This window comes from Polypterus senegalus, chromosome 2, assembly GCF_016835505.1.
Source record: "Polypterus senegalus isolate Bchr_013 chromosome 2, ASM1683550v1, whole genome shotgun sequence".
NCBI lineage: Eukaryota > Metazoa > Chordata > Cladistia > Polypteriformes > Polypteridae > Polypterus > Polypterus senegalus.
The window spans coordinates 21,129,066-21,142,403 of record NC_053155.1 but is presented as its reverse complement, the minus strand read 5'-3'; the positions used below and the strand labels follow the sequence as shown (position 1 = coordinate 21,142,403).

The following is a 13,338-nucleotide window of genomic DNA, read 5'->3' as shown; positions in this document are numbered from 1 at the left end:
CCAGCCAGAGTGCAAGGCAGGAACAAATCCCGGACAGGCCGCCAGCCCACCGCAGGGCACACACACACACACACACACACACACCAAGCACACACTCGAGACAATTTAGGATCACCAATGCACCTAACCTGCATGTCACGGGGAGAACATGCAAACTCCACGCAGGGATGACCAGGGAAAGCGAACCCGGATCTCCTAACTGCGAGGCAGCAGCGCTACCCACTGCGTCACCGGGCCGACCCGGATAAGTTGTAAAATTTGTAATAAAAATACAAAACTTGGGTCGGCCTTGGTCTTCAATAACATGGGGACGAATCTCAAGTGTTCTCTTTCCTGATGTTGATGGTGCTTCTAAATAATAACTGCAAGGCCCTTCCAGAGGCTGCTGCACATGGAGTGCTCTGTGTCAGTCCTGGAGAAACCACATTGGCTTCAGTCTTCCAATGAAGTCCATCACCTAATCGGAAGCTGATATTTCGTTCATTGAATTCCTAGTTACTTGTTTTTTAGTTTCTTGGTCAGAAGTGTTTGCTCTCAATCCTGCAGGGTCACAGTGGCTTAAGCAATTCTTTTCAGCTAGTTAGTCTGTTTTATTCAAATCTCTTCTCTTGGATGTTTCTCCTTTGTTGAAGAATATGCACATTATTTATTATCTTTTTTTTTTTTTTTAATGTGGTAAGGGTTTGTGAAGTAGCCTACTAGTGTAATACTCTTCTGCATTGTTTGCTGAAATCCACTTTTAAATGGCAGCAATGAAGAGATTCAGTGGTCGTTTATTTATTTATGAACTTATTTTTTGACATTGGGGTGTCAGACTCTGTTCCTCTAACCAGTTTCTTTATTAGATGTCATTGCTTACTGTTAATGAATCTTCTTTAGTTACAAAGCTTGTGGCCCGTGCGACTCTTCAAATATTTTAAGTTTTGTTTTTTTTTTTTCTGCTTTGATTTGTTTTTCCAGCCAGCTAGTATTTTTTCTAGATTTGTTTTAGGCTAGTTGGTTAGTGGTTTGTTAGCTTGCCTTTGTGTTTTATTATGTAGTGTAAGCAGTAGGGGGTGCCACTGAGCCCCAAACCCCAGACACAATCACACCCAAACCAGTCACAGGTTCAAATATAGTCTCTTTTTATTATCTATATATAGATATAAAAGTCAGTGTGTGTGTGTGTATGTATGTTTATCACTTCTGAATGGCTGGAGCGATTTTCATGAAACTTGGTACACATGTTTCTCACTGGTCACCTAAAAATACTGTAGGGTAAAATCAGCCCTGGGGCGCTGCTGCCTCGCAGTTAGGAGACCCGGGTTTGCTTTCCGGGTCCTCCCTGCGTGGAGTTGGCATGTTCTCCCCGTGTCTGCGTGGGTTTCCTCCCACAGTCCAAAGACTTGCAGGTTAGGTGGATTGGCGATTCTAAATGGGCCCTAGTGTGTGCTTGGTGTGTTGGTGTATTTGTGTCTGTCCTGCGGTGGGTTGGCACCCTGCCCGGGATTGGTTCCTGCCTTGTGCCCTGTGTTGGCTGGGATTGGCTCCTGTGTTTGGATTCAGCGGGTTGGAAAATCAGCCCTAACCCACCCCCTTCTGGGTAGGGGGGGATGTTGCAGTCCTGTATGCATGTTATCATCCAGTTGACACTTGGAATGACCACCAGAGGGCGAACTGGAGGTGACTGCCAGCATTCTTTATGTTTGAGCGCCCCTGTGGCTTTTGAAATTAAATAGAGTTGGCCGGTTCTGAGCGTCAACTGGATGATAACATACATACAAGACCGCAAGACGAACACATTAGGGAGTCTTCATTGTTCGTTAATTTATTTTTATTTTTAAAGTTGTTTTTTTTTTTATTATATTTTTCTCAAACAAAAAAAACAACACTATTTTCCTCCCAGGCAACGCTGGGTATTTCAGCAAGTTTATTATAAATATTATCTTCACAGACGGATTAGGACAACCAACGTGTAAACATCCCAGGGAAACGATCCTCTTTCTTCACACTCCTCCACCTCCGAGCGCTCGGTCAAGATGACTCGGCTCCTGTTGTCTTTGACCCAGCAGTGCTTCTGGGGGCCAGGATACAGTCTGTAGGAAGCACTTCCAGGTCAGATGTGAGTCCAATAAAGTAGGGATCATATCCCCCCCTGCAGCACCCACTGGTGTCACCCAAGGAACCCAATGGGGATTAACAAAGTATATCAAAATCAAAAAAGGGCTGTATTCCAGGACTCCAATTTCTATGATGCCTTGTGGGTATCAGAAGAGAACCTGAATCCCAGGAACGCTGCCCTCTAGTATATTGAGGGGACATAGTACCAGGATGCTGGTGTCTCTCCTGGTCCTTCCAACATATTGGCCTCCTTATACAAATAACAGTCACTCATTGGCTGACCTGCTTATCCTGAACAGGGTCACGGTGGTCTGCTGGAGCCCATCCCAAATACAACAGGGCGCAAGGCAGGAGCAAACCCTGATTGGGGTGTCAGTCCATCGCAGGTTAAACACACTCCCCCCAACAACACACTAGGGCCAGTATACTGTAGGTTTGCCCATCCACCTAACCTGTATGTCTTTGTATGCTACACACATCCCTAATCTTTGTGTCACTAGCACACACTTACATATGGATACCTGGAGAAAACAGGCAACATGTCTGTGTCCATAAAGTGAAAGGCTGGGAGTGAAGAAAAGTGAGACCTTTTTTAGTTCTTATCGTCCGAGCATTAACATTCAACGTCAGTACCAGTTCTTGACTATCTATCCATCTATCTATTATATAGGGCCTTTCATATCTATCTATCTATCTATCTATCTATCTATCTATCTATCTATTATATAGTGCCTTTCACATCTATCTATCTATTATATAGTGCCTTTCATATCTATCTATTTATCGATCTATCTATCTGTTTATTATATAGTGCCTTTCATATCCATCGATCTATCTATCTATCAACTAGTGCCTTTCACATCTATCTATCTATCTATCTATCTATCTATCTATCCATATGTCTATTATATAGTGCCTTTCACATTTATCTATCTATAATATAGTGCCTTTCACATCTATCTATCTATCTATCTATCTCTCGCTTTGTCCATATACACTTTTATTGGCAATATATCAGTGCTGTAATGGAAAAAGCAGGCTCAGAAAATGAAGGTATGAAATAAATTCAAAAAGTGTATTTGCAGTTTGCTTTCATTCTTAGGTTTTGTTTTATGTATTTATCTATTATTGTATCCAGACGTTTTCTTTATTTCAATCATCTAAAGCACTAGAGCTGACCAATCCCTTTTTTTTTTCCTTTTTTTTGTATAGGAGAGAAATATGAGCTTCACGCTGGGACCCCAACCACACCCAGCGTAGTGGTGCACGTCTGTGAAAGTGACCCCGAAAGCTCAGGCGGAGAAGAGGACGGCCAGCGCCGAGTCAGGCCGCGCATTGTCCAGACCCGTCGACCCGAGTACTCCCCAGAGCACCTTCAATGAGTCGGACTGGGCCCGGCTATCTTATAGCATCCCGTTACGGTTTTCATAAAGTGAGCCTCTGGATAAGGCAGGTGGAGGGAGCCTTGAACGGTCAGACAGCACTGCAAGTCTGTTGGCCTTTCCCTCGCTTCCTTGATGTGGAGGATACCCTTTGAGGGAAGCGGTTGAGTTTTCAAGACAGAGCCAGTCTGCAAGAGACCTGTGATTATTTGTTTTTGTGGGGGTATTTTTTCTTTGTTTTTTTTTTTTGAATGTACATATACAAATGTTTGTTTAGAGCAGAAGTAGCCAATGATATGACTTGTCATTATTGGTCCTTTGCATTGGAGACGGTGGCATCTGCTGAGTTAATAATGTCCGAGGGTGTTCAGAGTGTGAAAGGGTCACTTCAGGCGTTGGTGCCGGCACACTTTAGTAAGCACACCTATGACTTTCTTAAACAGAAGGCTGTTTTAATGGTTTTATTTTTTGGTCTCTTCCCCCAGAGATGCTGGCATCATTGATGTTAATCAAATCCTGAATTAACACTCTTTGTGCTTCTTGGTTGGTTGCCCGTCTCTGAGGGGTGCCTGGCTGTTTCCCAACAGTGCCGTGGCAAACAGTGCGGTTACACACGGGACGACCCGCATCTCTATTTTTTTCCCTTTTTTTTTTTGGATTCCAGCTATTTGATGGTGAAAGGCGGCCTAACGTCAGCACTGTCATCTCTGTCAATTAGTGCGTTACGTTTTACAAGTGGGGCGTGCGATGCTGACAGGGCTCCAAGTCGGCCTGTTGTCTCTTCAGTCTCTCTGTGATTTTTTACTGTGGGTCTTTGTTTGTGTATATACATATATACATATATATATATATATATTTTTTTTTTTGTTTTAATTCAGTACTGCCTTGAAAATATGCGACAGGATCATTTGTAACAGAGAAGGGGTGTTCATTTTGTGATATGCGTACAGAGTTGGGGAATTTGGCCCCGCTGTCACATCTTTTGCCTACACGGCTCATTGCTGCCGAGCCAATTGCTGCATTTAAAGGTTTATGTCATAATACGAACATTTTGGCTTTCTGTGTTTCGTTTCTTTCTGGCAAAAAAACTGATCTTTGGCCATATTGTGTTTTGGATAAGGCAAGAAGGACAAGGCCATGCCGGTTGGGTGTCCCTTGGCTTAGTGGCTTTGTTTTGTTGTCTTCTTTCTCAGTCTTGCACTCATTTACGGGGAAGGCCTGACAGTTTTATTCTCCTGCTTCTCCAAAGAAACTATGGTGCCATAAAACTGTAAAAAAAAAAAAAAAGTCATTTCTATGAATGATGGAGATCATTATCACCTTGTTATGCATATCCATGTTAATAAGAAAAGGAAAAAAAAATAGAAACATTTTTAGAAAGTGAACTTGACAGTCTTTTTGGGGGGATTGGTTGAGGTTCACTCACACGGTTGGATATCATTGCTGCACAGTCATTAGAATGTACTGTAACTTAAATCACATTTTTGAGAGCAAATAAAAGACTTTAATCTTTCCCGTGGTTTTCTTCATTTTGACTAATAATTAAAGTGGAGGAGGCTAACTGTCATGGTCTGTGTTCAGAAGAGAGTGTAAAAGACGTATAGTGCGACCTCATTTGAAATGTGTGTGGATAACGACTTTGTGCCCAGCCAGAGTGATGGATGGGTGGACCAGCAGCATCCGAAGGCTGGAAACTCCTCCGTCCTCCATCCGGCCCTCTGGTAGCATCGCCTGCAGGGGTGCTTGGGAATTGGGAGTCGAGTGCAACCACTGTTGGGATCCTAGGGTGCCAGTAGAGGGCCCTGCTTTCCGCATGACCCGCAAGTGTTTCCAAGAAGACACCCCGTGGCACCGCAGACATTCTCGGCTCCAGCTTGAAAAGAAGCCTCACATCGGAGAGGCAGCAAAAAAGGGAGAAAAGAGAGAGCCTTATTTTGATTGGTTGTTATTGCACATTTGGTGACTCGTTTGTAAGAAAACATTTGATTTGCACCCGAGACTGTGTGAAGTACTGTTTGGGGGACTCAGTGGTGCCCCCTTGTGGTCACACCAGTCTAGCATACCTAGTCACATTTCAGTGTTATGAGCCTGTTGCCTTATGACAGGGGTGCCCTAGACGTCGATCACAAAGGTAGTGCAGGTAGATTGTGTTGCATTCAAAAAAAAAAACTTTTTAAACGTTAGTCTATCATATATCCTCCCTATGGCATTTGACACACAGGGCGGCCAGTCGGAGATCTCTTCTCTTCTAACACACTCGTCATCCTGCACGCACGATCAAACACGTGAGCTACTGCAAAACTCCGGCTATCTAAGTGATCTAGTTAGCCTTCCAATTTATATCGACTAAAGAAGGGATTAAAAAAAAAGGTGTTGTTTATGGGCTGGATGTGGAATTGGAAGGTGAATGTCACAATCGAAGTGCGTTTCTGTCTGATCTGTCAATCTATCATTGCTATTCCAAAGAAGGAAAATGTGGAACGGCACTTTGAAACTGTTCATAAAAACTACGAAACTTGACTTCCTTCTGAAAAGCGATCCGAGAAAGAGAAAGGAGAGGGAACTAAAAATCACAGTTCATCGGACAGCCGTCATTTTTCACTCGGCTGAATTCAAAAGCAAAGGCAGACGCATCGAAACATCGTTCCCGGTGAGTCACTCGATCATTAAGAGTAAGAAGTCCTTCCTAGAGCCACCTCCTTGACTGCATTATTCAGCTCTACTTATTTATGCGAGTCAGCCTTTTCTCACATGAAGATTATCAAATCTAAATACTGTAGTGACCATAAATGTACTGAATTGTTATTATGACATAAAGGTTATTCAGTTATGCAAGGTATGACCACATATATTTTATGTATAAAGTATATATATATATATATATATATATATATATATATATATATATATATATATACTGCTCAAAAGAATTAAAGGAACACTTTTAATCAGAGTATAGCATCAAGTCAATGAAACTTATGGGATATTAATCTGGTCAGTTAAGTAGCAGAGGGGGTTGTTAATCAGTTTCAGCTGCTGTGGTGTTAATGAAATTAACAACAGATGCACTAGAGGGGCAACAATGAGATGACCCCCAAAACAGGAATGGTTTAACAGGTGGAGGCCACTGACATTTTTCCCTCCTCATCTTTTCTGACTGTTTCTTCACTAGTTTTGCATTTGGCTACAGTCAGTGTCACTACTGGTAGCATGAGGCGATACCTGGACCCTACAGAGGTTGCACAGGTAGTCCAACTTCTCCAGGATGGCACATCAATACGTGTCATTGCCAGAAGGTTTGCTGTGTCTCCCTGCACAGTCTCAAGGGCATGGAGGAGATTCTAGGAGACAAGCAGTTACTCTAGGAGAGCTGGAGAGGGCCATAGAAGGTCCATAACCCATCAGCAGGACCAGTATCTGCTCCTTTGGGCAAGGAGGAACAGGATGAGCACTGCCAGAGCCCTACAAAATGACCTCCAGCAGGCCACTGGTGTGAATGTCTCTGACCAAACAATCAGAAAGACTTCATGAGGGTGACCCAAGGGCCCCATGTCCTCTAATGGGCCCTGAGCTCACTGCCCAGCAGCATGCAGCTCGATTGGCATTCGCCATAGAATACCAGAATTGGCAGATGCACCACTGGTGCCCTGTGCTTTTACAGATGAGAGCAGGTTCACCCTGAGCACGTGACAGAAGTGAAAGGGTCTGGAGAAGCCATGGAGAATATTATGCTGCCTGTAACATCATTCAGCATGAGCAGTTTGGTGGTGGGTTAATGATTGTCTGGGGAGGCATATCCATGGAGGGTCACACAGACCGCTACAGGCTTGACAAAGGCACCTTGGCTGCCATTAGGTATCAGGATGAAATCCTTGGACCCATTGTCAGACCCTATGCTGGTACAGTGGCTCCTGGTGCACGACAATTCCTGGCCTCATGTGGTGAGAGTATGCAGGCAGTTCCTGGAGGATGAAGGAATTGATACCATTGACTGGCCACCACACTTTCCTGACCTAAATCCAATAGAACACCTCTGGGACATTATGTTTTGGTCCATCCAATGCCACCAGGTTGCACCTCAGACTGTCCAGGAGCTCAGTGATGCCCTGGTCCAGATCTGGGAGGAGATCCCCACAACACCATCTGTCATCTCATTAGAAGCATGCACCGATGTTGTCAGGCATGTATACAAGAACACAGGGGCCATACAAAGTGCTGCATAAATTTGAGTTGCTGCAATTAAATTTTGGCAAAATGGACTAGCCTGCCATATAATTTTTTCACTCTGATTTTTGGGGCGTCTTTGAATTCAGGGCTCTGTAGGTTGATCATTTTCATTTCCATCAAACGATGTGGCATCCTTTCGTTCCTAACACATTACCCAGTCTATATCAGTATAGATATCCAGGAGGATTTCTTTTTCCCATTGAGATCTGATGTGTTTTCAAAGTGTTCCTTTAATTTTTTGAGCAGTATATATATATATATATATATATATACATATACATATACATATATATATATACACACACACACATCTCCTTATATATAATGTGATACTATCCGTATGTATGCTGTTCGCGTCAATACCTCGACTCAATACAAGTTAGAACCACGCAATGGGACTCTACCTCTGTAGTTAGAACATCACGTGGCACACGCGGACGCAGTATTGCATGATCGGCTAAGGATGTTCAAATACTTCAGTGACGCCGCTGGACGGCCGAGTATAGTAAGTTGGTGTTCGAGCAGTTAACAGTAAGTTCGGTTGGTTTTTGTAACGTTGGTTTGGTGGGGCGTACTTTCCAGGACTAACATCATCGACTGACTTAAACCCTTCGACAGCTCCGAAACTGTAAGTAATTTAGAACGTATCTCCATTTGCTTGGTACGTCGAAATCTATCTTTGGGCAGTTCGGTTTTGGCATCCGTCCTTCTGATACCTATTGGCAAACTGAGTCATGACGGCTGGGTATTAACAACGGTCATTGTTTAAATATTAGCCGATCTCAGATCTAAAATGACCTCGCCAACATATTTATTACTCCGACTCTGATTAGAGTCGTAAAATACGGTTTGTTTTGAAAATTTGTTTGCCAGAAAAAATCAAATGAGGTGCGCCGAAGAGCAGAGTTCACGTCTCGTAGCCCCGTTTAAACAGGAAGCTCTTCATTACATCTGACGAAAAGGTCTATTTTAAGCACCAATCAGTGCCGTGATGATAAAATCATTTCAAGGACTTAACAAAACAAATAATTCTTTGCAGAGAAAGTATGGATTTCACAAACGTAGAACTAGTAGCCCGATTCGATTGGGCTCCCAGTCGCTAGTATATCATTTTTTCATGTAGGTAGATCATTTCGACTTGGTCATTTTAAAAGTAGCTCGAAAGCCAAAAAAGTGTGGGCACCCCTGCCTTATGATGTCGAAGAGGTGAGGCCAGTAAGCCATTTATCCAGTTTTAGGAACTAACGAGAATATACTGAAAATGAACAGGGATGAAGGTTAAGGTTCTGTTACTTTTTCCTTTAATAACAGTTAAAATGCATTTTTATTTGCAAACATTTCCCTTGACTATTTTAACAGTGCCAATATGCTACATATTGTATAAATGCTATATATAAATGGATTAGAACCAAAGTACCATCGGACTTTTTAAAGGCCATTAAGGCATGTGGATGGTGAGGCCAGCAGCAAAGCTTCGGACTAATGTGTATGGCGAGTGTGTCTGAAAATCCCTTGTTATTTAACAACTGCAGATTTGAAGAAATGTCAGCTGATAACTTGTTTCGAGTCTCCATGCTCTTGTCGTGACGGTGCAGCTACCGGATCCCACCTGGATGCCTCTTCCACCCGCCACCGCCGATTGTCAAGGCGGGGATGAACTGAGACGATGAAGACAAACCCACCAAGCAAGGAGATGGTGAAAAGTGTTTTGAGTATTACAGAACAAACAAAAGTGTTCACACATTCAATAAATAAGCCATAAAAACAAAGTGCAAGTGGAGGTTAAAATTCATCCATCATCCAACTCACTATATCCTAACTACAGTGTCATGGGGTCCGCTGGAGCAAATCCCAGGGCTCAAGGCTGGAAACAAACCCCGGGAAGGGCACAAGCCCACCTCAGGACACTCACACACCAAGGACAATTTAGAATCGGCAATGCACCTAACCTGCATGTCTTTGGACTGTGGGAGGAAACCCACGCAGACACGGGAAGAACATGCAAACTCCACGCTGGGAGGACCTGGGAAGCGAACCCGGGTCTCCTTACTGTGAGGCAGGAGCGCTGCCAGATTATAATGCAATGGATAGAAAATCCATTAAAAACGACTCTAAAACATTGCCAGCTAACTGTAACTTTTTGTCCAATGCGCCCCGGTGCCCCTTTAAAAGTCCGACTTATCGGACTTTGCAGCCCTAGGATTGGTTCTTCTTCTCCAGACCCTCTGTCCCCGTCGCCAGTCCTACGGTGTCTGCGCTGCGGAGAGCCACCGGGCCCTGCTCCGCGCCTGCCGCTCTCTTTCCAGGCTCTGTCCTCTCGCCGCTGCCGATGCGTTGGCTCCTCCTTGCGAGAACACATTCCTGGGCATAATGGCCACACCTGCTACTTGAGCGACACTTCGGCCGGCCTCTTGAGCACTAGCCACGCGCGCTTCTCTCTCTCGGGGGCTCCATGCTCGTCCGCGTGCTCCCTTTCTTTGCACAGGCGCCTTCTCTCTCTCACACACACACGCGCTCTTTTTCCACTCTGTAGTGTAATGTTCTTTATGTTGAAGTAGCGACACACTCAGAATAACGTTTTCAGCGCTGTTTATTTTGAATCCTATTTAACCAACTCTCCACACAGCGTGTTTTTTAAAACCACGCCCTACCCTCGGGATGTCATACGTCACAAAAAACGCAGGCCATAGCAATCAATACCTGAATATAAAGTAATCGACAAAAGCATCATTGAACAATCATATACAACATGCAGCATTCGAACGTCTTCACTCTCTATTCCCCCGTCCGTCCCTCCATCTCTCTCTCTCATATTCTTTCCTTTCATTCCCCTTCTCTGAACTTGCGCTCCCCGTTTTACATGCTGGGGAGCGGAAGCAGGTGAGATCGCCGCCCCGGGCTGATCCTGAGACAGTCGGACCGGCCGCACCAACCCAGAGACGAGGTTACTTCTCTGCAGATCGCTGTCGCCATAACTCCACTCCCCCGCTCGATGGCGACCAATTGTTTATTTATTTAATTCGAGCCGCGGACCCGAAATACCACGCGTGTTCATTGTTTAAACCAATCCATCCATCCATTATCCAACTAGCTATATCTCAACTACAGGGTCACGGGGTCAGCTGGAGCCAATCCCAGCCAGCACAGGGCGCAAGGCAGGAAACAAACCCCAGGCAGGGCACCAACCCACCGCAGTCATTGTTAAATTTAACACCAAATCAACGCAAAATGAAGAAATTACATTTGGATTGTAATTTTAATCTTCATTGTCCTTCTTTATTGATCTTATCAATGGTGACAGGATCGCAGCTCCTGTTTGCTTGTGGACGCTCTTCTAGCCCACTGGTTGTCAAACTCCATCCTGAGGTCCCCTCTGCCTGCAGATTGTTTTTTTTTTTTTTTTTCAACCATCGTTTGTTTTTAACTGGACGGTTATCCTCATTAAGCAAGCTGTTATTTCCTAGTTCCTATGTTCTGGGGCTGAATGTATCGTGGTAAGATGAGTATGGAGGAGTTTTAAATGTTAAAATGTATTTAAAGGGTTTATTGATCCTAAGTGCAGCCTGCTGTTTTAGCTCGTGCTGGTGTGAGATTAACACGTGCCAGTGCATGCGGAGTTTAGTTAAATGATTTCCAGTCGGGCTGCGATACGGGTAATCAGCTGGCACCAGCTTGGCAGGAAACAGAATTAAAGATGAGCGAGTTAAAGCTAGAAAAAGTTGTCTTTATTTAAGAGAGAGCGAGAGGGAGCGGTCAAGATGACTATTTAGTTAAATGCCGGACCGAGGGTGGTGTATAGACTCTTTTTTAGCAATGTTGTGCATGAACTAGTTCGAAAGAGCGTGTTCATTGAACAAACTAATTTCTCCAAGAACGGTGAACTTAACGTAACGTATTTGCAAGTGAGGAACTTGAAGGTGAGCTCGTTCAGTTTTAGCTAACATTCTGGATCAGGTTTGGGTTCACATCAAACGTTTTGCCTTACCCTGTAACGTAGGGATGGAGCCGAGTCTGAATACGGTATGCAGATAAGCACAAGTGGATTTTTACAAATGTTTATTTCTTACCAATGTTTTGCAATTTATTTGTATTCGGAAAAAATGACGTCAAATCAAATAGGCGGTGTCTGCCTGCTTGTGCTTACGCTGCACCCCCACTGACACGGGCACGCGCTGAAGCTCCGCTTTCGCTTTTAGGAAGACGTTGTACTTCGCGACTTTAGATTTTTTCCCCATCGGACATGCAATATGTGACGTGAATTTTGACCGGCCGTGTAATAAGTTAGTTCAGCTACACGCTGGTTCAACGGTCACCATTTGTGTCACACGGTTTGAAATAGCTGCGTTGGGCTGGCGTCCTGCCCGGGGTTTGTTTCCTGCCTTGCGCCCTGTGCTGGCTGGGATTGGCTCCAGCTGACCCCCGTGACCCTGTAGTTAGGATATAGCGGGTTGGATAATCGATGGATGGTTGGAAATCGAGCAGTAATTTATATGTATACTTGCATCTATTTAACTGCTTTTTTTGACCGCGAAGATATTAGCATATATGGCGATACGCGTTTGTTGCTGGGTTATAACCTAATAAATTGTATTTAAGTAAAAAAAGTTTTCATAATTATTGTATTTTATTCAAAAACACTGTAATTGCCTAATATAAGGCATGAGAATTGAAAAAAGTAAACATTTATTCTCACTCCTTAAAAAATTCAAAATGAACTGAGCATGAACTAGTTCAGACCACAGACATATATAGATAGTAGCCGCATTCACGGTGTTGCCCAGTCGACACGATACGTCAGCACATCCGCCATATTGCGAGTGGCAAAAGTGCCATTTAAACTAATACGGGTAGACGTGGAAACCGGGTTTTCTGATGAAAAAAACAATAACGTTTAAAACAATATCGTTTATATACAGCAGATTTTGGCGAATCTTTTAAATGCAATTATTTATATCCGTTTATACACTAATAATGGCAATTATTAAATATTATTATTATTATTATTATTATTAAATAATTCAACCCATATAAGTAACATTTCTCAGACTGCCTTCTTCCATCTTCGAAACATTTCTAGACTTCGTTCTGTTCTTACGCAACACAGTACTGAAGTATTGGTTAATGCCCGAGTCACCTCACGTATAGATTACTGTAATGCTGTTCTATCTGTCATCCCACAAAAACGTATCCATCGACTTACAACTTCTTCAAAATTCTGCTGCCAGGATAACAACCTGCTGTTCTAAATCTACTGAACATATTACACCGATTCTCTCTCAGCTTCACTGGCTCCCCGTTCACTACTGAATACAATACACAATACCGCTCTGAACATTTAAAGCTCTCCACACCTCGCTGATCTTCTCCTCCAGACTGACACTCCTCTCGTTCACTCAGATCCTCATCTGCAGCTCGACTTTCTGTACCACACGTCAGACTCGGTGCTATGGGAGCTCGAGGGTCTCTCATGGTGCTCATCAACTCGGGAATTCTCTTCCCTCTCATATACGTCAGCTCGATTCAATAACACATTTTATCTTTTTCAAACTGGCATACCAAATTGTGAATTTTGCACTGTTACTGCCAGTTATATTTGTTTGTTTGCTTTTTGATTTATCATTCTCTCATT

The 13,338-nt window shown here is 43.5% G+C and overlaps 1 protein-coding gene across 3 annotated transcripts in view; it reads left to right on the top strand.

The window, feature by feature from the left end:
* Positions 1–4,995, top strand: part of rcan1a (regulator of calcineurin 1a) — a 133,904-nt gene extending 128,909 nt beyond the window's left edge. For all 3 annotated transcript variants that reach the window (XM_039743506.1, XM_039743507.1, XM_039743508.1), the window contains exon 4: positions 3,313–4,995. In XM_039743506.1, coding sequence (XP_039599440.1) covers positions 3,313–3,482 — 170 coding nt within the window. In that variant the 3' untranslated portion in view covers positions 3,483–4,995. The remainder of the gene's footprint in view (positions 1–3,312) is intronic.
* Positions 4,996–13,338: the final 8,343 nt, after the last annotated feature.